Below are 23,114 nucleotides of genomic sequence, written 5' to 3'. Positions count from 1 at the left end.
CTCCCCCAGAAGACTACTCTTTTGGGGAAACTTTACATACCATGAGGGAACATTTCCACTGGGAAGGCCAGGATTACTCTGATTCTAAGAAACGGCTCCGAGAGTTCCTTTTACTACCCCAGCACAGACCACTTGCTATTCCACCCGTGTTAGACATTGTGGATGATGTTTATTCAGAATCTAGCCTTAACCCAGATTCAATACCTCCTGCACCAGCCAAAACCAGACCGATACTACAGAGTCCCTGACTCACACAAATTCCTATATAAAAGCCCTGTTGCTGACCCAGAAACCATTTCCCAGGGTCCCAAAGGGGTTAAAGCTTCTATTGCTAAAAATCCTGTACCCTCTGAAACGGATTCTAGAGCACTAGACAGATGGGGAAAGAAAGTATATACCTCAGCTACTCTAGCTATGAGGGCCTTGAATTGCCAGTTTCACATGCTGAAATATCAACAATATTTGATGTCTCAATTAAAACAAAAAATAATCACACATACAGAGCAGCCTGATTACAAGGAAATGCAAGATTTGTTGCATGCAGCTGAACAAGTGGGAAAACGTACTTTGCAATGTGGATTTGATTCATTGGAAGCTTCTTGTAGAACAGCAGTGACAGGGTCTGTTATACATAGGAATGCTTGGTTAAAAAGAACAAACTTTACCAGATCATGTTAAAGCAAAGTTATTGGATGCACCTTTACAGCAGTATGTTTTATTTGATGTAAAAGCAGAAGAGGTTTTAAAGAAAATGGAGGATAAGGCAAAATCTATGCAAACTGTCAAGGATTTTTTACAAGTTCAACCCCCTCGTTTCAGCAGAAATTGGCCAACCAAAAATTGGTCCATTCCAGCTTCTGACAGACCACAGAGGGGCAGATACAGATGCCCAAGGGGCAGAGGTCAGTCACAAGGCTCTTACAAGCCTCGACAATGGGGTGCCACAACCCAGAAAGGAGGAGAAGACAGGTCTCAAACTATCAGAAGACAAACACAATGACTTACCCCTCAGACTGCCAAGCAAATCCCTCTTGGCAGCTCCCTTGGGAGGAAAACTAGCACTTTTTCAGACAACTGGCACATCATCACAAAAGACAAATGGGTCCTAAATATTGTATCTCAAGGATACAGATTCCACTTTCACACTTTACCAAGGATAAAAGGAATGCCAAACCTGCCACCAAATCAATGGGCAGAGGCTCAAAAACAAATTACAGCTCTCATGGACATGAGAGCCATTCAGCAGGTTCCTACACAGGAGCAAGGACAAGGATTTTACTCAAGACTCTTTCTAGTTCCCCGAAAGGACAAAGCCTGGAGACCCAGATATGTGTTTAGAATTGAGAGGTCCAGAATGGAAGTACCCAAATTCAAGATGCTAACACTGCAGCAACTTCTTCCCATGCTGGGCAAGAAGGCTTGGCTAGTAACGTTGGACCTCAAGGAGGCATACCTGCATGTCCCTATCAGACAAAATTGCAGAAGATACCTCCGATTTATAGCAGGTTCAACCCATTACCAATTCTCTGCACTGCCCTTTGGCTTATCTACTGCGCCCAGGGTCTTCACAAAATGCCTGGCACCAGTAATTGCATATCGCAGACAAAGAGGAATTCAAATATATCCATACCTGGACGACTGCCTTATTCAAGCAGAAAACAAGGACATTCTTTTAAAGCATCTGGCGTTTGTCAAAAACCTATTAAGTTGCCTAGGGTATACAGTAAACGAAAAGAAGTCAAAACTAGTGCCGTCACAAGACATATAATATTCCTGGGTGCCAGCTTAAATACAATGGCCCAGATGGCTCATTTCATGCCAGACAAGCAAGGACAACTGACTCAATACTTCAAAATGATGGCAACAAAGACCCAACTCCCTGCAAGAAAAATTCTGCAGGCCTTGGGATTCATGGCATCTTGCATACTACTAATACCATATGTAAAACTGCATATGAGGAAATTACAGTGGTACCCGAAAGGCGTATGGACTCAACACAGCCACAGCTTGGAAACAATAATACCACTAATTCCCTGCCTTCAACAGGAGTTTCTATGGTGGCTCAGGCATGTCACCTCAACAAGGGTCAGCCTTTTACCTTACCCACAGCCTGGCAAACTATAACAGATGCATCGGATTATGACTGGGGAGCACACATGGCAGGACAGTGTATTCAGGGCAAATGGTCTGCAGATCAAAGGCATCTACATATCAATCAAAAAGAGATGCTAGCTGTAGCATCTAACAGCTTTCAAGGACCTCCTACATCTAGGACAACTCCTAATAAAGATGGACAACACCACAGTGATGTGGTACATAAACAAGCAAGGGGCACACATTCCTACCCCCTATGTAGGCAAGCAATGACCTTGTGGAACACAGCACTGACCTACCAAGTTCAACTACAAGCACAATTCCTGCCAGGAAATCAAAACACATTGGCAGACGATCTAAGCAGAAACATCATAGATCCTCATGAGTGGAAACTAGATCCACAAGTATTCGCAGTGATAACTCAAAAATGGGGGAGCCCAGACATAGATCTGTTTGCCTCCCCCCAAAACTACCAACTACGGAAATTTTGCACAAGGACATACCACACACTAGCTTGGAAAGTGGACGCCCTCTCATTCAGTTGGAAAACATTAACAGAGTATGCCTTTCCTCCACTGCCTCTTCTGGCAGAGGTGCTGCTGAAAGCCAGATTAGAGAGGCTACAAATGATACTCATTGCTCCAGACTGGCCACGCCAACACTGGTATCCAATACTAAGGAACATGGCTCAAGGCCCAGCATGGATTTTACCTGAAATTCCTCGCCTGCTCACTCAGCAAAACAATCAGATTCTACACAGCCAGCTCAAGACTTTAAATCTGGCTGCATGGCAAATTACCTAAACAACCAGTCAACACTTCTCTCTAAAGCTGTTATGGATGTCATTCTGGAGGCCAGGAGGCCCAGCACCAGGAAAGCCTATTCAGTCAAATGGAAAAGATTCTGCTCCTGGAACCAGGCTAAAGGCCAAAATCCCCTTGTCCCAAATATTCCTTAGATTATACAATATTTAACTGAGATGTTGCACAAAGGACTTTCCTTTTCATCTATTAAGATCCACGCCTCAGCTATTTCAGCTCAATACAACACGGATCCTCCTATATTTTCACGTCCATTACTAAGACAGTACCTCAGAGGGGCTAAGAACATAAGACCGCCCCAGAGAGTTTAAGAATCCATCATTGAAAATCAATGACATCAATTGAGTAATTATTCAATATTCAACTATATAAAAGCCTTGTGTTGAAGTAATAGTATGTATTCTGAAGAAGTTCGTATGGACGAAACCTAGGTCAATAAAGCAGTCTTGTAGAAGGAACGCGTGGTGGCTTCTTGTTTGAATTGGTTCCAGTGCTACAAGGAATTTTTTGTAAAGTGGGTTTGCTTTTCATCTCCTTATTGGCATCGACTACATCTTGCTTTTTACAACAGGTTTGCTGCATATATCGGTTACTAGTTTTCATGGCGAGTGAGAGTGGTTCGGTGGATGTCGGGAGCATGTTACAGCAAATATGTGAAACTTTAAAAGAACATTCGGTTCTTATTCATAAGATATTAACTAAAGAAGCGGCAGACTTAATGCAATCAGGGGAAAGTTTGGGCTTACCCCTTACACAACCTACGCCACCCAGTGCTACAACGCAAGGTAAACTTGATACAAATAATAAAGAAAAATCTGTTAGAGACATTACTTGTTGGAAAACTACTGCATTTAGTTTTCATAATGGCAACACTTCACAACGACCACCAGTAGAAGTGGGGCCTGAACCGAAACCTATGCAAGAAATGTTAAAAACTTTTGAGACAAAACTGTTCAAATTTAAACGGACACAACTGGAGAACAGTTATCTAACACGAAATATAGAGTTGGGAATCATTCCAAAAGGTTTACGGCTTTGGAGATATCCTAATGGCTGTGAACATAATGCTAGCATGTTACAAGAATTACATGCTTTGTTTGATAACTGTGGTATCCGGTTGATGGAAATTATGGTCAAATATAACAGCATAAAAATTGAAGAACTGGTAAATCAATTAGATGAATTAAATCAAAATATTTCTAAAGATCTTCTTTTTGAACATACATATGACCAGTATACGCATATCATTTCTGATGTTACAAATAGCTGTGACATTTTGTTTAAAAAGAAAAATGCTAAAATCCAACGTGACATACAAAGATATGCACAACATCAAGCATATCCAAAATCTGGACGTCTAATGGGTCAACACCATGGTAACCGACACGCAGAGAATTTTTCGGCAGTTGTAGATGACGTCAATCCGCCGTATGAGGGAGAGGACGAGAATACGCGTAATGAGGGTGAAGACGGCATGGAAGAAGGCGTCAGGCGTTCTAATCGGCTGAGGAACCAAAATGAGTATAGTAACCAACACGACTTTGATAAAAAAGGCGCTAAACCGAAACAGACTTTTTTGGGACAATATACAGTAGGGAAGAAACGGAAAATGTAACCACGGCTGCAGTGGTAAAGGCGGGTACAAACAAAAGGGACAACAGTTTGTTTGAGTTCTTTTGCAGTCAGCAGCCACAAGGACTGGATAAAAACATTCATAATGTGAGTACGCCCTGCCTAAACATTAATATTGGTTCCGTTGAACATGTAGACAATTGTATAAATTTGGCGCCTATTTCTAGTAATTTAAACCCTGCAGTTGAATTAACATCTGACAATAGTATTGTATGTGAATTGTATAATAGTAACAGTTTTGTTGAATATGCAGATAATTGTACAAAATTGGCGTCTTTTTCTAGTATTTTAAACCCAGCATTTGATCGAACACTTGACAATAATATTGTAAGTGAATTGTATAATAGCAACAGCTTTCTTACATTTGGGAACAAACAAGATAGTCACGATAATATAATTGATGCTGCATTATTAGAATTGAGCATATATGAGTATAATGGAAATGAGTTTAATAGTGGAAAAGATAATGTGTATTTTATAAGTGCTGACAAACAAATACATGAAAATGAAGAATGTCATTGCAATGAAGCTAATTTCTATATAGATTGTAATCCAGACCATTATGCAGTTAATAATCAAAATTGTATAGAATTACAACTTACAAATATAGACACACAAGTTAATGTAAGTATAGTACCTGACATTAATGATTATGTTTTTTTAAGTAACCCTAATATAGTGACAAATACACAACAGGATTTTAAAGTATATAATTATTCTTCAAAGAACATAACTGTGGAACATGCTGATTTATTTTCCAAAGGTTTTAACTTTATTCTTTGTAAAAAAGGCAATGTAGTAGAAACTATATTGGACTTAAAGTTATTTTCACGTAAATTGAATTTAAAAACATTTTTTCATAATAAAATTGAAAATCAAAGTCAACATTATAAGAGATTTACAAAACCTAGTTTATTCAATCCACCCATGAATGAAGAAATAGCGAATTTTGAAAAAAGAAGTGAATATGACGTAAGAATGTTTTATAAAAAATATAAGTATAATAGACATTCAAATATGACTCAAAAAGAAGAAATATTACTTAATGAAATCAGTAATGACTCACAGTTAAGAATTATGAGGCCAGATAAGGGTAATGGCATAGTCATATTAGATTATAATGACTATAGTTCTTATATGACCAATATGCTACTAAGTGATACTTACATTCATATAAGTAAGAACCAAGTGAATATAGCTTTTAAAAGAATAGAAGTACTACTAGATGATATGCTATACCAGGGGGAGATTACTGAAGATGAACACGAATATTTACAAAATGAACATCCAGTAATCAGTGGCATCTTTGGAATACCAAAAATACATAAAGGCCTCAATAATTTAGAATTCAGACCCATTGTAGATGGAAATAGAAGTGTAACATGTAATATAAGTCACTACTTGGATTATTTCTTCAAAGAGAGTATGAAATGCTTTACATATATAACAAAAGACTCATGGGATTTTTTGAGTAAACTAAAAGAGATAAATATGAAAAATGAATATACTTTTGTAACAATTGATGTCGTAAATCTTTTTACAACAATTCCACATGATATTGGCCTTATATGGCTTGAAGAACAATTGTTTGAAACACATTTATATGAACAAGAAAAAATCAATACTTTAATTAATCTGATGGACATTGTGTTAAAAAACAATTTTATATACTTTGAAGGAAGTTATTACCAGCAAGTAAATGGAGTTGCCATGGGGGCACCATGTGCCCCCATGTATGCAAATCTTATAATGAATTATTGGGAATATAACTATTTGTTCCAGTCAGATTTTCGTAAACATCTTATAATGTATACTAGATATTTAGATTATATCTTTATCATTTGGGACCATGAAAAAGACAAGTTAGAGACTTTTTTGGAATATATAAATACTACAATAAGATTTTTAAGATTTACATATAATGTCCATGAGGAAAAGATCACTTTTTTGGATATAGATATAGTATATAATAAGGAAACAAACAGCTTAAAAACAAAAATACATAGAAAACCCACCTTTTCTAATGCATATTTACATTTTAATAGCTGGCACCCTGACCATCAGAAAAAAGCTATAATTAAAGGGCAGATGGTCAGGGCAGCCAGGATGGTAAGTGAAGAACAGGATTTTATAGAAGAATTAAAATACATTATGCAATTATTCATGAATAGAGGATATCCAGAACAATTTTGTGTTAGAATATACAATGAAGTAATAAATAAGAGACAAAATGGATTTTATACTGCAATATTAAAAACTGGTCCTATAAATAAAATAATATTGGACAGTAAAGGAATAATAGAGAAAGATTATTATAATAATGTTCCATTGTATATTATTAACTACAATGATTGTTTTAAAGAGATAGAGAGTATAATTAGAAAAAATTGGGATTTCTTTATGAATGAAAAAACTTGGAGACAGCTTTTTCAAGGTCCCATAAAATTTGTATACAAAAAGAGTCCATCTTTCAAAAACATATTAGAGAATAAAGGAAATAATAATAAACATAGTAACAGAAGTAAAGGCAATTTCAAATGTGGAACATGCACTATATGTAATTACATATATTGCTCAGATACAGAAATAATAATTAATGGTTGTAAAATTAGGATAAACGGGCATTATAATTGTCAAACATCAAATGTAGTGTATATGGCTTTGTGTCAACAATGTAAAGCCTTCTATATAGGGAAAACAAAAAGACAATTTAGAGAACGAATTAAAGAACATCTTTTGGATATATGACATCATAAGAGTACTAATGCTTTAGCAAGACATATAATTGATAATAATGACCATAGATTTAAATTTATGGTCATTAACCAAGTTAAATATGATTTGCAAGGGAAGACGACTATATACCATTTAGACATGGAGGAATTGAAATGGCAAATACGTCTGAATTCATGTAACCCACCAGGTATAAATGAATATTTGACTTATGCCACTATTGAAATTGAATAGAGTCTATGGGAAATAGTTGATGTGTGATAAACATAGAAATACAATATAGATACACATTAATCATATTTATGTGTCATATACATGGTTTAACTTATGTCAATATAATTATCATATTAATTTTTGATGTTAGGGGGTTAAATGGATGGATTATACATAATCAGATTTAATATAATAAAATTACTCAAAGTTATATTTGTCAGCAGTGTTTTACACATATACTTAATTTATTTAATTTAATTTATTTCAATAAGAATTTTGGTATCATGTATTATATACATTATAATACATAAGACTTCCAGTATATTGTTACACTTCCATACAATATTAATATAATAGTTAGATGTAATAATATGTGTATTAATTTCAAAATGTATATATCATATACACATTATACAAGATAGGTATTTTAATAAATAGTATAGGTAGGGTGTGTTTTTTATATATTGGTGTAGTTAATCTTATATAAGCGAGTAGTTTTTAGTACAAGTTGTTTAATAATTTTTTATGTACTAGCACGTATATATACTTTACATCATGCATTAGGTTTATTAAATATGGTTGTTATAATGGGTTTTAATAAGTATGAAATGTGTTGTAATAGAGACATTTCCCTTTTAAGAATCCATCATTGAAAATCAATGACATCAATTGAGTAATTATTCAATATTAAACTATATAAAAGCCTTGTGTTGAAGTAATAGTATGTATTCTGAAGAAGTTCGTATGGACGAAACCTAGGTCAATAAAGCAGTCTTGTAGAAGGAACGCGTGGTGGCTTCTTGTTTGAATTGGTTCCAGTGCTACAAGGAATTTTTTGTAAAGTGGGTTTGCTTTTCATCTCCTTATTGGCATCGACTACATCTTGCTTTTTACAACCGCCCCGGAGAGCACCAACACCAACTTGGGATCTCAACTTTGTTTTGGAAAAACTTACACTACCACCCTTTGAACCAGCTTTTACAGCTGATTTACAGTTTCTATCATGCAAAACTGCCCTGCTGCTAGCAATAACTTCAGCACGAAGAGTCTCAGAGCTACAGGCCCTAATGGCAGTGGAGCCTTTCATCATTTTTCATCAAGACAGAGTCGCTTTACGAACTAACCCTTCCTTTATGCCAAAGGTGCTATCCAGTGTGGCCCTAAACCAAACCATTCATTTGCCCACCTTTTATCCAAACCCCCAGAACAAAGGGGAAAGGCTCCTACACTCTTTGGACATTCACAGGCAATTACGTTACTACTTGGATAAAACTAAGGCTTTCAGAAAATCTAACCAGCTCTTTGTATCCTATGCTGCAGGATCACAAGGAAAGGCCATCTCAAAACAGACCATTTCAAAATGGACAGGACATTGTATCTGTTTCTGCTACACACACCATGGGAAACCTGTACCTGGTAACATTAGGCCCCATTCCACCAGCGCTACAGCAACATCAACAGCCTTCCTCAGAGGGGTACCAACCAAGGATAGTTTGGAGGCTGCAACTTGGAGTTCAGTGCACACCTTCACCAAGCACTATGACTTACCTCTATACTCTAAAACCAGAGCTGGCTTTGCCACTGCAGTTCTGCAGGGCCAACTAACTTCTCCAACTGAAGGTATTCCTTTTATATGTTTTATTACCAATATGTATTGCCTACCTACTTGGGGGCATCTGACATCTGGGGCAAGAAAAATTGAAGAAAATGGTGTCGGATGCCTCTTGTATACCCCTGGCGCACTGACGTCAGGGAAGAAGCGACAGCAGCCGAACCAAGACTTTGGAACTCTGGCCGACTGCGGGACCGCCTGATGGCAGGATAACCCAAGTTTGATGACTGCAGCAGTGTGAACACTCGAACATCTACATTTATGGTAGGTACAAAACTGTACTTTTCACATGCTTAAATATCAACAGTATCTCATGTCATTGTTAAAACAGAAAATGGTTTCAAATTTAGAAAGTCCTGACAGTAAGGAAATGCAGGATTTATTGCATGCAATTGAACAAGTGGGAAAGCATACTCTGCAATGTGGTTTTGATTCATTAGAGGCTTCTTGTAGAGCCGCAGTTACAGGCTCTGTTATTCGAAGGCATGCTTGGTTGAAAGAACAGAGTTTACCTGACCATGTTAAAGTAAAATTACTGGATGCTCCACTACAGCATGATACTTTGTTTGGTGTTAAGGCAGAGGAAGTGTTAAAGAAAATGGAGGATAAAGCAAAATCAATGCAGACAGTGAAGGATTTCTTACAGGTTCAACCACCTAGATTTAGCAGAAACTGGCCTTCCAAAAATTGTTCCTTTCCAGTGTCAGACAGGCCACAAAGAGGCAGATACAGACACCCAAGAGGCAGAAGCCCCAAGGCTCCTACAGACCTAAACAATGGGGTGCTTCAGCTCCCAAAGGAGGGGAAGACAAATCAAAACTTTATAGGAAACGGTCCCAATGACTTCCCCCTACAAATGCCAAGCACTTACCTTTTGGCAGCTCCCCTAGGGGGAAAGCTAGCACTTTTCTCAAAAAATTGGCACATAATCACCCAAGACAAATGGGTGCTGAATATTGTTTCTCAGGGTTACAGGTTCCACTTCCACACGCTTCCAAAATCAAAAGGTATGCCAGTCCTGCCACAAAACCAATGGGCAGAGGCCCAAAAAGAGATTGTTGCTCTTATGGACATGGAAGCTATTCAAAGAGTTCCACAGCAAGAACAGGGACAAGGTTTTTACTCAAGACTTTTCTTAGTACCCAGAAAGGACAAAGCCTGGAGACCAATACTGGACCTGTCAAATCCTAAATACTTTCCTGGATGTTCCAAAATTCAAAATGTTAACACTACAGCAACTTCTGCCCATGCTGGGCAAGAAGGCTTGGCTAGTTACTTTGGACCTCAAGGAGCATACCTGCATGTCCCAATCAGACAAACTTGCAGAAGATACCTCATATTCATAGCAGGCTCAATGCATTACCAATTCTCTGCACTGCCCTTTGGCTTATCTGCTGCGCTCAGGGTCTTCACAAAATGCCTGGCACCAGTAATTGCATTTTGCAGACAAAAGGGAATTCAAATATATCCCTACTTGGACGACTGCCTTATTCAAGCAGAGAGCAAGGACATTCTTCTAAAGCATCTGGCGTTTGTAAAAAGATTACTAATTTGCCTAGGGTACACAGTAAACGAAAAGAAATCAAAACTAGTGCCCTCTCAAGAGATAATATTGCTGGGTGCAAGCTTAAATACAACTACCCAGATGGCTTATCTCACGCCAGACAAGCAAAGGCAACTGACTCATTACTTTCAAATGATGGCAACAAAAACCCAGCTCCCTGCAAGAAAAATTCTGCAGGCCCTGGGCTTCATGGCATCTTGCATTCTACTAATTTCATATGCAAAACTGCATATGAGGAAACTACAATGGTATCTGAAAAGTGTTTGGACTCAGCATTGTCACAGCCTGGAGACAATCATAACTTTAATTCCCTGCCTACAACAGGAGTTTCGATGGTGGTCCCAGGCCTGTCACCACAACTAGGGACAGCCTTTCACCTCACCCACAGCCAGGCAGACAATAACAACGGATGTATCGGATTATGCCTGGGGGGCACATATGGCAGGAAAATGTATTCAGGGCACGTGGCCCAAGGAACAAATGCATCTTCACATCAACCAAAAAGAGATGCTAACTGATCAGAATGCCCTGAAAGCTTTCAAGGACCTACTACATCCAGGACAACTATTAGTAAAGACGGACAACACCACAGTTATGTGGTAGCAAGGGGGCACACATTCCTACCCCCTATGCAGGCAAGCCATGACTTTGTGGAACACAGCACTGACCTATCAAGTACATCTGCAGGCACAATTCCTGCCAGGAACAAAAAATACACTGGCAGACAAACTAAGCAGAAATCTCATGGATCCTCATGAATGGAAACTATATCCATAGGTGTTCAGCATGATAACGAGGAAATGGGGATGCCCAGACATAGATCTTTTTGCCTCCCCTCACAATTACCAAATACAGAAATTCTGCACAAGAACTTATCACTCTCGAGCATGGAAAGTGGATGCTCTATCATTCAGCTGGAAAGGCCCGACAGTCTATGCCTTCCCTCCGATGCCTCTTCTTACCAAGGTACTAAAAGTCAGACAGGAAAGGCCAAAAATGATCCTGATTGCCCCAGACTGGCCGCGTCAGCAATGGTACCCAATCCTAAAGAACCTGTCTCGAAGCCAAGCTTGGCTTCTACCTCAAATTCCTCACCTTCTGACACAGCAAAACAATCAGATTCTGCACAGTCAACTCAAAACCTTAAATCTGGCAGCATGGCAGATAATGTAGCCACTCAGACTGCACCTCTCTCTAAAGCTGTTATGGGTGTAATTTTAGAAGCCAGGAGGCCCGGCACTTGGGAAATCTTATGCAGAAAAATGGAAGAGATTCTGTGCTTGGAACCAGGCATAAGGCCTCGAACCACTTGTCCCTAATATACCTCGGATTTTACAATACCTAACTGAGATGCTGGACAAAGGCCTATCTTTCTCATCAATTAAAATCCATGCCTCTGCCATTTCAGCTCATTACAATACGGACCCTCCTATTTTTTCACATCCTCTACTACGACGGTACCTCAGAGGGGCAAAAAATATAAGACCCCCAAGGAGAGCACCAGTACCAACTTGGGATCTCAACTTTGTTTTAGAAAAACTCACACTGCCTCCTTTTGAACCAGCCAGCACAGCTGATCTAAAATTCTTATCATGGAAAACTGCTCTGCTCCTAACAGTTACTTCAGCAAGAAGAGTTTCAGAGTTACAGGCATTAATGGCTGTGGAACCTTTCATCATTTTCCATCAGGACATGGTTTCTCTTAGGACAAACCCAACATTCATGCCAAAAGTGGTCTCCAATGTGGCCTTGAACCAAACCATTCATTTGCCTACTTTCTACTCAAATCTCCAGAATAAAGGAGAGAGACTTCTGCACGCTTTGGATATACACAGGCAGCTACGATTCTACTTGGACAAAACAAAAGCCTTCAGAAAAACTGAACAACTGTTTGTAGCCTATGCTGCAGGATCACAAGGAAAGATTATTACAAAGCAGACAATTTCAAAATGGATAGGACATTGCATCCGCTTCTGTTAAGCACAGCATGGCAAATCAATGCCTAAGGGCATCAGGCCTCATTCTGCCAGAGCAGCAGCCACTTCAGCAGCTTTTCTCAGAGGAGTACCAACCAAACACATTTTAGAAACTGCAACCTGGAGCTCAATGCACACTTTCACCAAGCACTACCACTTACCTCTCTACTCTAAATCCAGAGCAGGCTTTGTCACTGCAATTCTGCAGGGGCTGGTAGCCTCTCCCAATCCAATTTAGACCCAGCCACCCAACCTCAGCTTTGGGATTCTACCCAAGTGTAATGACTGCAACAGTGAAATACGATGAACATATAGTACAGTTGTGTACCTACCATAAATGTAGATGTTCGAGTGTATTCACTGTTGCAGTCCTGGTTACCCACCCACCATCCCCCTTTTCATTGCTGGGACTTTCCTGTACTTCTCAACTCTATACAACCTATGTGGTATATTTGCTTGTAGATGAAGGAAATGTTTATAGTAATATATGCATGGTTTTTGGCATATTTTTTTATCTTTCCAGCCTTCCTATCTCCGGGCACCTGACATCTGGGGCAAGAAAAACTGAAGAAAATGGCATCGGTTGCAACTTTTTTACCCCTGGCGCACTGACGTCAGGGAAGAGGCGATAGCAACCGACGCCGGACCAAGACTTTGGAACTCGGGCCGACTGCTGGTCGCTTGCCAGCAGGATAACCCAAATGTAATGACTGCAACAGTGAATACACTCGAACATCTACATTTATGGTAGGCACACAACTGTACTTTTTCCATGGATAAAGCTGCTGTTGAAAAGTTGACCTGATGAAGTCCAATTGGTGAACAAAAGCAGTTGTCATAAAGTCCGAGTTATTCCAGTGACCAAGTCTTCTCAAGTTTAGTTCTTCAGTACCTTTAATAGAATGGGAATTAACATCTGAAGTTTTAGACTACTTATTACTTTTGATTTTAATTCTAAGTTTGACTTTCTAATTTTCATTTCTCAAATAAAAAGAAAGTGAGGACAGTCTTGTTAGTTTTGCACTGGGAGTGGCCATCTTTTTGCATCTTTGCTGTGGTTTAGAGCTGAGAAAACAAGAACTGTTCCTGAAATGGAGACATTGTCAAGTGGTGAACAGTAATGTTTTTGTAATAATTCAAATGTTAGCATACAAAGTACAAAGGATGCTGTGTCCTCTTGGAATAATTTAAAGATTAGCATATTGGATAAAAAGGATGCCATGTCCTGGCCTGGGAGCCAGTTATATGTTTTTGAGAGTAATGCAGTGGTGCTCATAGGGGAGGCTTTGATAAATCACAGTATTTTATTTTCAGTCTCCTGGAGAGGCTGTATTTTTTGAAGGGAATGTTAAGGTACAAGAATTAGTAGTTTGAGTGATCAGAATGAAAGTGTCCCATCTCTCTTCCTTTTTTTAGGTGTACAGGCTGTGAAACAGTGCTTGCTGGAATTGAAGAGCAGGTGAGCCGAGCCAATGCATACAAAGAACACCAGTTGAAGGTGAAGCAACAGGTGGAGGGTGAGGTAAGCCATTAAAAAAGGCATTTTCATTGTGTTGAAAGTATATTTGATCCTGTTATTGCTTGTGTGTATATATGTGTGTGCCTGCTCCCATCCAAAGGTTGGAATTTGAATTCTGGCCCTCCAAGTACCAACACTCGTTCTAGAGCCCTTGTTGGAGTACGAATAGTGGTCTGTTGTACTGTTTAGAGGTTGAACCTGATGCACTTGTTTTTTTTTTTTATTAATGAGTGTGCATTTGAGTGTTGTAGTTCTGTTTCTTGGTGTTCTGTATGTTGATGGTACTTAAATGGTTCTGTACTTGATATGTGTGAATCCCGTTCTGTAATATTTCTGTATAAACTGCTTGATACACACACAGTACTGAGCATTACTTTGAGAGCTGGATATTGATGAGCAAGACAGTCAGCTATGGGTTCTCTTCCCACACAGGTAGCAAACTTAAAGAAGACATTAAAAGCCACAACTGCGTCAGCAGCAGCTGCAGTATCTCCAGACCCAGAGCAGCACATGGCAGAACCAGGGCAAAATGCCACAGCACAGGATCAGCGGCAAACAGGAAAGAAGCAGTCTAAGGTTAAAGGGTAAGAACTGTTTTCCTCCATTGAAATCTGCCTTTTTGAGTAAACTGGTTTTCTGTCACTGCTTTGGTCTCCTTAAGGTAGCATTTTCAGGGTTGTTGTGGTACATTTTGATGATCTAGTGCATGAGTGACCTTGCACTTACCGCTCTACTCTAAATCCAGAGCAGGCTGTGCAGGTTTGCTCTTCCTCAGTTTAAGAGAAAGCCATTTCTTTAAAGCTGGTAAAATATAAGAATTCCGGAAGAAATGTGAATATTAGGCAAGATTTGTAGCTCCATGCCTTCCTCTGCAGTATTACAAGTAGCCAACTACTGTTTAAATGACTTCTTTGTAGGAAAGTTCTTGGTAACAACAGAAGTGATTTGTGGAAACTGTGATCTCACATTTATTTAGAAAATAAAAAAGCAGGTGATTAGTGCTTGGGTGGTGGGCCGGATGCTGCTGCTTAGCTCATCCCTAAGAAGAGGATCAATCCTGGAACTGGTGAAGCAGCCTTCTGCTTCTCCCTAACCCACATTATGGCTGAGGTAGTGAAATTAAAGTGTGCTTCATCAGTATTAGTGGATCAGTCAGCAGTAAAACAGTAGAAGTAGACTACCTTGCCAGATTATTATTTTCAGATTCATGAAATAGCTAGAAATCTGCAGCGGCCCTGGCAGCTGCTAGCCAAAACTGAAGCCAGAACAGAGTTATTCTAAAGGAGTGGATTCAAGCATGCAACAACATAAGCTTACTGGATGTACCCGAAAAGGCAGAGGTCGTCGGTTGTCTCTAATTTGTAAAGGTACTTTGAAAGTAATCGACTTGATGGCCAGAAAATGAGAGGCTAAAAGAGTGTGTAGAGCATTTGAAGCTGTGCAGCAAAATGGATACATATTTTAGTCCATTTTCTGATTTGTGGTCAAAATGAATATTTTGAACAGGGTTTTGTAATGTGGCAGTTCCCTGTAGTGTCAAGGATAGAGAATATTCTGTGAACAAGATTATGCTGTGGCTGCTAAAAGAAACTGGAACGCCATTATTAGTCTCTCTGAGCTGGGATAAGAATTTGCAGTTTCTGTTACTGTATAGTAGCTGCCTCAGTGGTGTGTGTGTGTGTGTGTGTGTGTGTGTGTGTATGTATGTATATATATATATATATATATATATATATATATATATATATATATATATATATATATATAGACACACACACACAGACATGAAAACAAGCCAGCTTGACCACCTGAGCTCAGGTAGAGGTCCTGGCACTGACTGAGCTAACTGAGGAGAAGAGTAAAGAGGTGCATTTAGCCTGCTCATCTTTTGTAAGAGGGAAGTTGAGGGGAACTTGTCACAAGGTGTCCCTTACTGACTCACTGTTGGAGCCATATGTTCAAAGGTGGAAGGGCATGGCTGCATCAGTTATGGAGATGGTTGACAGCCCCACATTGTAACAATTGCGTGCCTCTTCCCTGAGCACCTGTACTGCATGTACTTGGGGACATTAAGGCATAAAAATCTCATGGTTGCTTAGATGAAAGCTACACTGCAGCTGTGTTTTACATTGTAGAGCGTGATTGAGTTAGAGTCCCCAGTGATCAGTAAGATGGTCAGCAGACATGCCCCCCCCCAAAAAAAAATATATATTCTGTCCTGCTATACTGATGAATCCAGATGAACTTCAACAAGAAGTGATGAATTTTCAAATCCAGTTGATGGTGAAACCTGATGTCCTTCAAGGATGCATCTGCAGTCCTAACAAATGGGTTGTCCTGCCTCAGGCAGCCCTTCGGTCGGCCGGATTCCAAAGTCTGGGTCTGGCCTCGGCTGATGTCGCACTTCACCCGACGTCATAGCTGCTAGGGTATAAAGGCATCAGCCGACGCCATTTTCCTCAGTGTTTCTTGCCCCAGATGCCAGGTGCCCTCTAGGAAGGCTAAATTTGGATAAATGCAGATAATTCCAAACAGTAGAAAGCAAAATAAAAAGAAAGGGGTGACTGTGGCTAGTGGTGAAAGCTTCATGAATGGTCTGGGCTTGATAGTTGTACTGCATTGTTGTCTTTTTGCCCCCTCCCCCTAAAGACTGCAGCTTGACCCTTATCTGCTAGGTAACCCCCTGCCATTTCTCCAGATGTTTTTACACATTACCACTCCATCACCAAGGATGGGACTACTTTGATGCGGTTGGGAAGATATTGGGACAGTGATGGTGGCAACAAATTACAGCAGCCTTCCCACCCAGTAAACCACTAACCCCCCCCCCCCCATGAAGCCATTTTTACTAATGGGAGTGGAGGAGTGCATCTCTGCGTATGGGTGACGGAGATGAGCCATACTGTGTCTGCAGCTTCACTTATGCTTCTCACAGCAGGACTCTGCTGATCCACTGAAAGGTGGGACTTGGTGCTGCAAGATAGCAGCTACCACCTGTGCTGTGGCTACATCTTTAAAGCTACCTACCCCCAACATTCGAGACTGCACAGCTTCTGTTTAGCCACTGGAGTTGCTGTAACTTGTGTGATTATTCCCAACAGGCCCCTGCAACCCCTCCACAAGGAAAAGTGAAAAGGCTGAGCTTCATCATTTCTCCTCCATTCCATCTTCAATGAGTATCTAAACCGCTAGTTAAACTGTCTCTTGGAATGTATTTGGGGCTTCATGCCATTAGAATTGGCAGATATTCATTGTAGGTCAGTGTTGTGGCTGTATTCATAACGTATGAGAATTAACAGTAGGCTGAACTGGCCTGACTGTCCATGCTTTACATATGCAACAATACAGGCTGACATCACCTTCTGCAGATATGCACTGTTGGATCTCTGATAAAGGGGATGCTGGATTGCACATAGTTTTTGTTGATAATCTTCACAAGGTGAGTGCCCTTTCAGGGAATAAATGAATGAATTTATTTTGTTAGGTTTCTGTTTTGCAGGTGTGCAGTGCATTTACAGGTTGAAGATTTAGTTACAGAAACTGTTTCATATCCCAGGATATTCTTCATGCAGATCTTAAGAGCCTTTGCAAATGCAAGCATCAGGTCCTGTATAAGGATGGTTTTTCTGAGTGACTTTTGTTTTTGATGGTCCCGCCTGTCAACAGATTGGCAGATCTGTTCGGGGTTTAATAGAACAACCTGTAGAAGTATGTGTGTATGCCACATGTGGAGCATGGCTGAAGTTAGAGTTAGACATTGTGCTACATGTCTCCAGTCATGTCTCCAGTCATGTCTCAACTTCATCACAGCTGATTTTAAAGAATTAGCATGCCACATGTCTCCAGTCATTTCTCCGTTTCATCTTGGCTGATGTTAAAGAATTGGACACCATGCCTTTTGCATCCAGTCATTTCTCTGCTTCCTCATGGCTGATGTAAAAGAATTAGACCCCATGCTACATGTGTCCAGGCATTTCTCTGCACCATTAGGGGACAACTTTACACACTTTGACCAGCTGGTGAAGAAGATTAAGGTAGTTTGAAGATATGTAATGGAAAGGTATGGAGCATCATAACAAGCAGGTGCAGGATAGAGCTGTAGTCTTTCCCATTTTTCCTGGAAATGCCTAGTGTTCCAGAAGATGAGCTGCATCTGGCTGTGCCCTTTGTTCCACAGAACAGGGAACAGTACAGCAGGTGCCAAAAATGGAAGAAGGATTAGGTTTGGACTCCCCTGTCTCCAATGCCAAACAGAGACAGACCCTGAAGACCAATTCTGGACCTCTCCAGACTTTGCCATTGTTTGCAGGGTTCCAGCTTCATGGTGCAAACCCTGCAGTTGCTGGTCTTCTTACTCCTGCCTCTAGCATTCATAATCTCAAAGCTGAAGGACACTTGTTCTCCCATACCTATTCTCAGAAGGTTTCTGAAGTTCAGGATTGAACCTCGACATTACCAGTTTAATTCCTTGCCCATCGGGCTCTCTGTTGCAGCCAGAGTACTTGAGTGGCTAGCCTTAGCAGTGGCCTTCCTGAGGTTAAAAGAAGCTGACATTAAATCTCAGTATTATCTTGGAGTACCTCCAGCCCTTGGGGATTCTCAATCAACCATTCCAAAACCGTTATTGAACCAGACAGGATCAGTACTTTTCTTGGGGAGATGACGTTGCACATGGATGAATGCAGGGTCTACCTGCCAAAATGGCAGGCCCCTGACCACAGGATACTACTTCCTCCAGCAAGGTGTTGAGACCACTTGATGACCAGGGACTTCCTGAAAGCTTTGGGCTGCATGGCTTACAACTTTCTTATGGTCCTTCAAACTGTATAATATATAAAGATGCACTGAATGTTGAGGACTGCTTGGCATCTATATTGGTTGCCCCTGAACATTGTGTTGCTAGTGTTACCTTGCATTCAAAAGGAATTTACTTTGGTGAGTGAACAAGGTGTGCAAGAACAGAGGGATAATGCTCTCTCCACTTGAACCCTTCCGTTCTCTGGCCATCATGCCTTGGGTGGTGCTTGTGGAGCCCATATAGTCTGGTTCCCTTTGCAGAGGAATTTGCCTGTTAACCTGAAAGATATGTTTGCAGCCTTATTGTCCCTGAAAGCCTTTATAACATGTATTTTTGTGCTTTGAACTGTTACTGAAACTACTGCCATTTGATTCAGTCCAGTGTTCAGAATAGTATCCCTGCAGAAATTGGCTTGAGATTGCTATTTAGAGGGAGAATACTGGGGTTTCTCTATTTTCTACTGGGCAAACCGTTCAGTCAGCATTTGGTATGTCTCTGGCTAGATTTTTGTCCCCTGACTTGAGGGACTCTTAGCCCCCCCCCCCAAGGTGACCCCTTGTGCATCTGAAAAACATAGAAATAAAGCAAGAAATTTGCCTCTGCCTACTGCATGTGATGCTGCAGAAGCTTTGGGCAAGCTGTTGACAACTTGGCTTCTTTTGCCTCCAGGTCTCCTGATGTGGTGTTAGCACCACAATCGTGTGTGACATGAGAGTCAGTCACATCCTTCAGGACTGTACTATTACCTGACTCAGGTACTGGAGAACCAAGCTCTTACCTAGCTGCCCTTGTGGGCCATTTTAAACCTAGCTAACTTCTCTTTTGTGCTCAAAATTACCTATCCCATTTGTTTATAGATTAGCGTTATCCATCCCATGGTCTGTAAGTATATATTACCCCATAATGAGAATAACTGGGGTCATACAATAAATAATTTGAAGGGACCCATGTATGGAATAAAGTATTCAGGAGCTGCATCTGTCCATTAATAGTACGGGGGAAATCCTAAGGTAAATATCCTAAGGTAAATGTTATGTTTCCCATCAATTTCATTTTTCTTTGGGTGTAAAAAAAAATATTTAACAGTGCAATGCACAAAATACGTCACAAAAGTCTTTTTTATTTTTCAAATTTAATTTTTGTTACATTTTCCTCTTTGTATTAAAAAAAAAAAAAAAAAAAAGAAGAAAACAGAAATAGATGAGAAAAAGATACAAGAAATAATCAGTTTACAATAAACATAACATAGACAAGATAACACAGACAGTGATCCGTTAAAAATATGCAAAATTGGCTAACAGTTTAATTGTTCACGTTTGATTGTAAGATAAAACCTAATCAGAGCTCTGTTAGTCTTAATAGGCTCTGTCACTGAATCAGTTTCATAGAGATATTATAGCCTACCTACCTTTTGCTGCATCTTGTAAGGACTATGCACACTGTTTACAGTTGATGTCTCTTCTGATGATCACTACGTTTGCACTTTCTTGACCTTTCCAAATTTAAAATGAGTAAAGGTTATACTAGTGTTTATTTTCTTTTTATTTTTCCCTATTTGTTTGTAGTAGTGGTGATGTATTCCCTTGCCTATAGACAGGTTTTAACCTTAAGATTACAAAAGTCTTTCACAGGCAGTAAGGCTGCCAACATCTCTTGCAGGTTAACAGCCAAAAGTTAAATCAGTTTAGTGTTTCTTTAGTTGCAGGGGAAGTCGGGTATGTAGTGTCTTTTGCCAGTGTTAATACGTCCCCCCTCCAGGCGATTCTCCCACTAGTGTGGTACATACAAAAAAGAGACAGAAGACCCACCACATTGGAGGGCAACATTCTCAGACTTTCTTCACCTCACCTGATTGCTATGGGTAGATCCATTAATTCAGGCTGTTGATTACAGGATGCAAGCTCAGGTTATGAGTAATGCCAGCATTCCCCACCCCTTCAGCTACTCAGCGATCCTGATTTTGAAGGAGATCCTGGAATCTGAGGATGTTCATCATGTTACACTGCTGCAGTCATCACACTTGGGATATCCTGCTGTCAGGCGGTCACTCAGTCGGCCAGAGTTCCAAAGTCTTGGTCCAGCATCGGTTGCTGTCGCTTCTCCCCTGATGTCAGTGCGCCAGGGGTATATAATATGCATCCGACGCCATTTTTTTCAGTCTTTCTTGCCATTCGGTGCCCGAAACAGAAGCAGTTCGCAAGTGCCGGTCGGCCGACTCCTGAGATTTTCGAAGTCTAATTTCAGATCCGAAGTCTTCAATAAAGCTAAGTACCCTGTTGGGGAAACCTTTTTCTTGCCTCAGACCGATGTCAGAAAAAGTTAATAATTGTATTTCTTGTGGGAAGCAAATACCTCATAAGGACTTCCACTCTTACTGTATTCCATGCCTAGGTCCTGATCACGACGTCACTAGTTGTCGGTTTCGTGCTAGATTTAACAAACGCACTATAAAAAGGTGTTTTGATTTTGCTTTACACTACTTTGGCCGAAGGTTCAATTATACCATGCCGTCGGATCAGCCGACGACCTCATTACCGAAAAAAACGCAAAGACAAGGATAAGGACAAGCATCCGAGGTCCAAAACCGACGACGAAACCTCTTCTAGGCCAGTCGCTGGTTCGCCAGTTCTCAGTGAGGCGCTTTCGCAGCCCCTGACACCCGCTACCTCAGAGCCATAGGCCGCTTCCGACTCCCACATGGAGACATCTAGGCCTGTGGAAACTCAAGGTATTGGACCTTCAGAATCTAATCCCTCAGATGGGTCCGGAGCCGCTGAGCAGGCATCGGCTTCTGAGGGTGTTTTCAGACCTTCACAACTTACCATTAAAACAGCCAAGACAAAAGTACCATTAAAGACAAAGAAACAAGTACAGCATTCTCCTGGACAGTCCTCCATACCTAAGAAAAAGATGCTTAAAATGGCCGAAGACCTCATTACTCTAATCAGGGGTTCCCATCCCCCTCCTGAGAAAAGATCTAGGCAGGATACAGACTATGACTCCTCTGATCAGGTTTCCATTTCCTCTGATTCCTCTTCAGACCAGGGATACTCTCTACCCCCCTATGAGGACTCTGATGCTGAGGAATCTATCCCTTCAGCCTCTCCTCCGGAGGATTATTCTTTTGGGGAAACTTTACATACCATGAGGGAGCATTTCCATTGGGAAAGTCAGGATTACTCAGAATCCAAAAAAAGGCTCGGGGATTTCCTCTTATTGCCTCAGCACAGGCCCCTGGCTATTCCACCTGTGCTAGATATTGTGGATGATGTGTTCTCTGAATGCAGCTTATCTCCTGACTCTTTGCCCCCTGCTCTAGCCAAGCCAGATAGGTATTATAGAGTCCCTGACTCTCACAAGTTTCTTTACAAAAACCCTTCTGCTGATCCAGAAACTATTTCCCAGGGTCCAAAAGGGGTTAAGGCTTCAATTGCAAAAAATCCAGTACCCTCTGACAGAGATTCCAGAGCTTTGGATAGATTGGGGAAGAAAGTATACACGTCTGCAACTTTAGCAGTAAGAGCTTTAAATTGCCAGTTTCACATGCTTAAATACCAACAATATTTAATGGCTCAGTTAAAACAGAAAATGCTTGCAAGCTCAGAAGCTCCTGATTGTAACGAAATGCAGGATTTATTGCATGCAGTTGAACAGGTGTGAAAACATAGTCTGCAATGTGGTTTTGATTCTTTAGAGGCCTCTTGTAGAGCCGCAGTTATAGGTTCTATTATTTAAAGACATTCTTGGTTAAAAGAACAGAGTTTTATCTGATCATGTTAAGGCAAAATTATTGGATGCTCATTTACAGCATGATACCTTGTTTGGTGTTAAGGCAGAAGAGGTGTTAAAGAAAATGGAGGATAAAGCTAAATCTATGCAAACAGTCAAGGATTTCTTACAGTGCAGCCACCTCGGTTTAGCAGAAATTGGCCAACAAAGAATTGGTCCTTTCCAGTATCAGACAGGCCACAGAGAGGCAGATACAGACGCCCTAGAGGCAGATCTCAGCCCCAAGTCTCAAACAGACAACGACAGTGGGGCACCTCAACCCCTAAAGTAGGTGAGGACAAATCTCAACCTTACAGGAAACAGTCACAATGACTTTCCTCTGCGTACGCCAAGCACGTCCCTTTTGGAAGCCACCTTGAGGGG

The 23,114-nt window shown here is 40.5% G+C and overlaps 1 protein-coding gene across 2 annotated transcripts in view; it reads left to right on the top strand.

The window, feature by feature from the left end:
* The window catches only part of COPS7A (COP9 signalosome subunit 7A), a 490,679-nt gene that overhangs the window by 377,030 nt on the left and 90,535 nt on the right, over nt 1-23,114 (top strand). For both annotated transcript variants that reach the window (XM_044079590.1, XM_044079591.1), the window contains exons 6-7: nt 14,062-14,167; nt 14,597-14,748. In XM_044079590.1, coding sequence (XP_043935525.1) covers nt 14,062-14,167; nt 14,597-14,748 — 258 coding nt within the window. The remainder of the gene's footprint in view (nt 1-14,061; nt 14,168-14,596; nt 14,749-23,114) is intronic.

The sequence above is a fragment of the Protopterus annectens genome, chromosome 8.part0 (genome assembly GCF_019279795.1).
Source record: "Protopterus annectens isolate FY-2018-M chromosome 8.part0, PAN1.0, whole genome shotgun sequence".
Classification (NCBI taxonomy): Eukaryota; Metazoa; Chordata; order Ceratodontiformes; family Protopteridae; genus Protopterus; species Protopterus annectens.
Note: the sequence above shows the minus strand (reverse complement) of the source record. Positions and strands in the feature narration are given on the sequence as shown.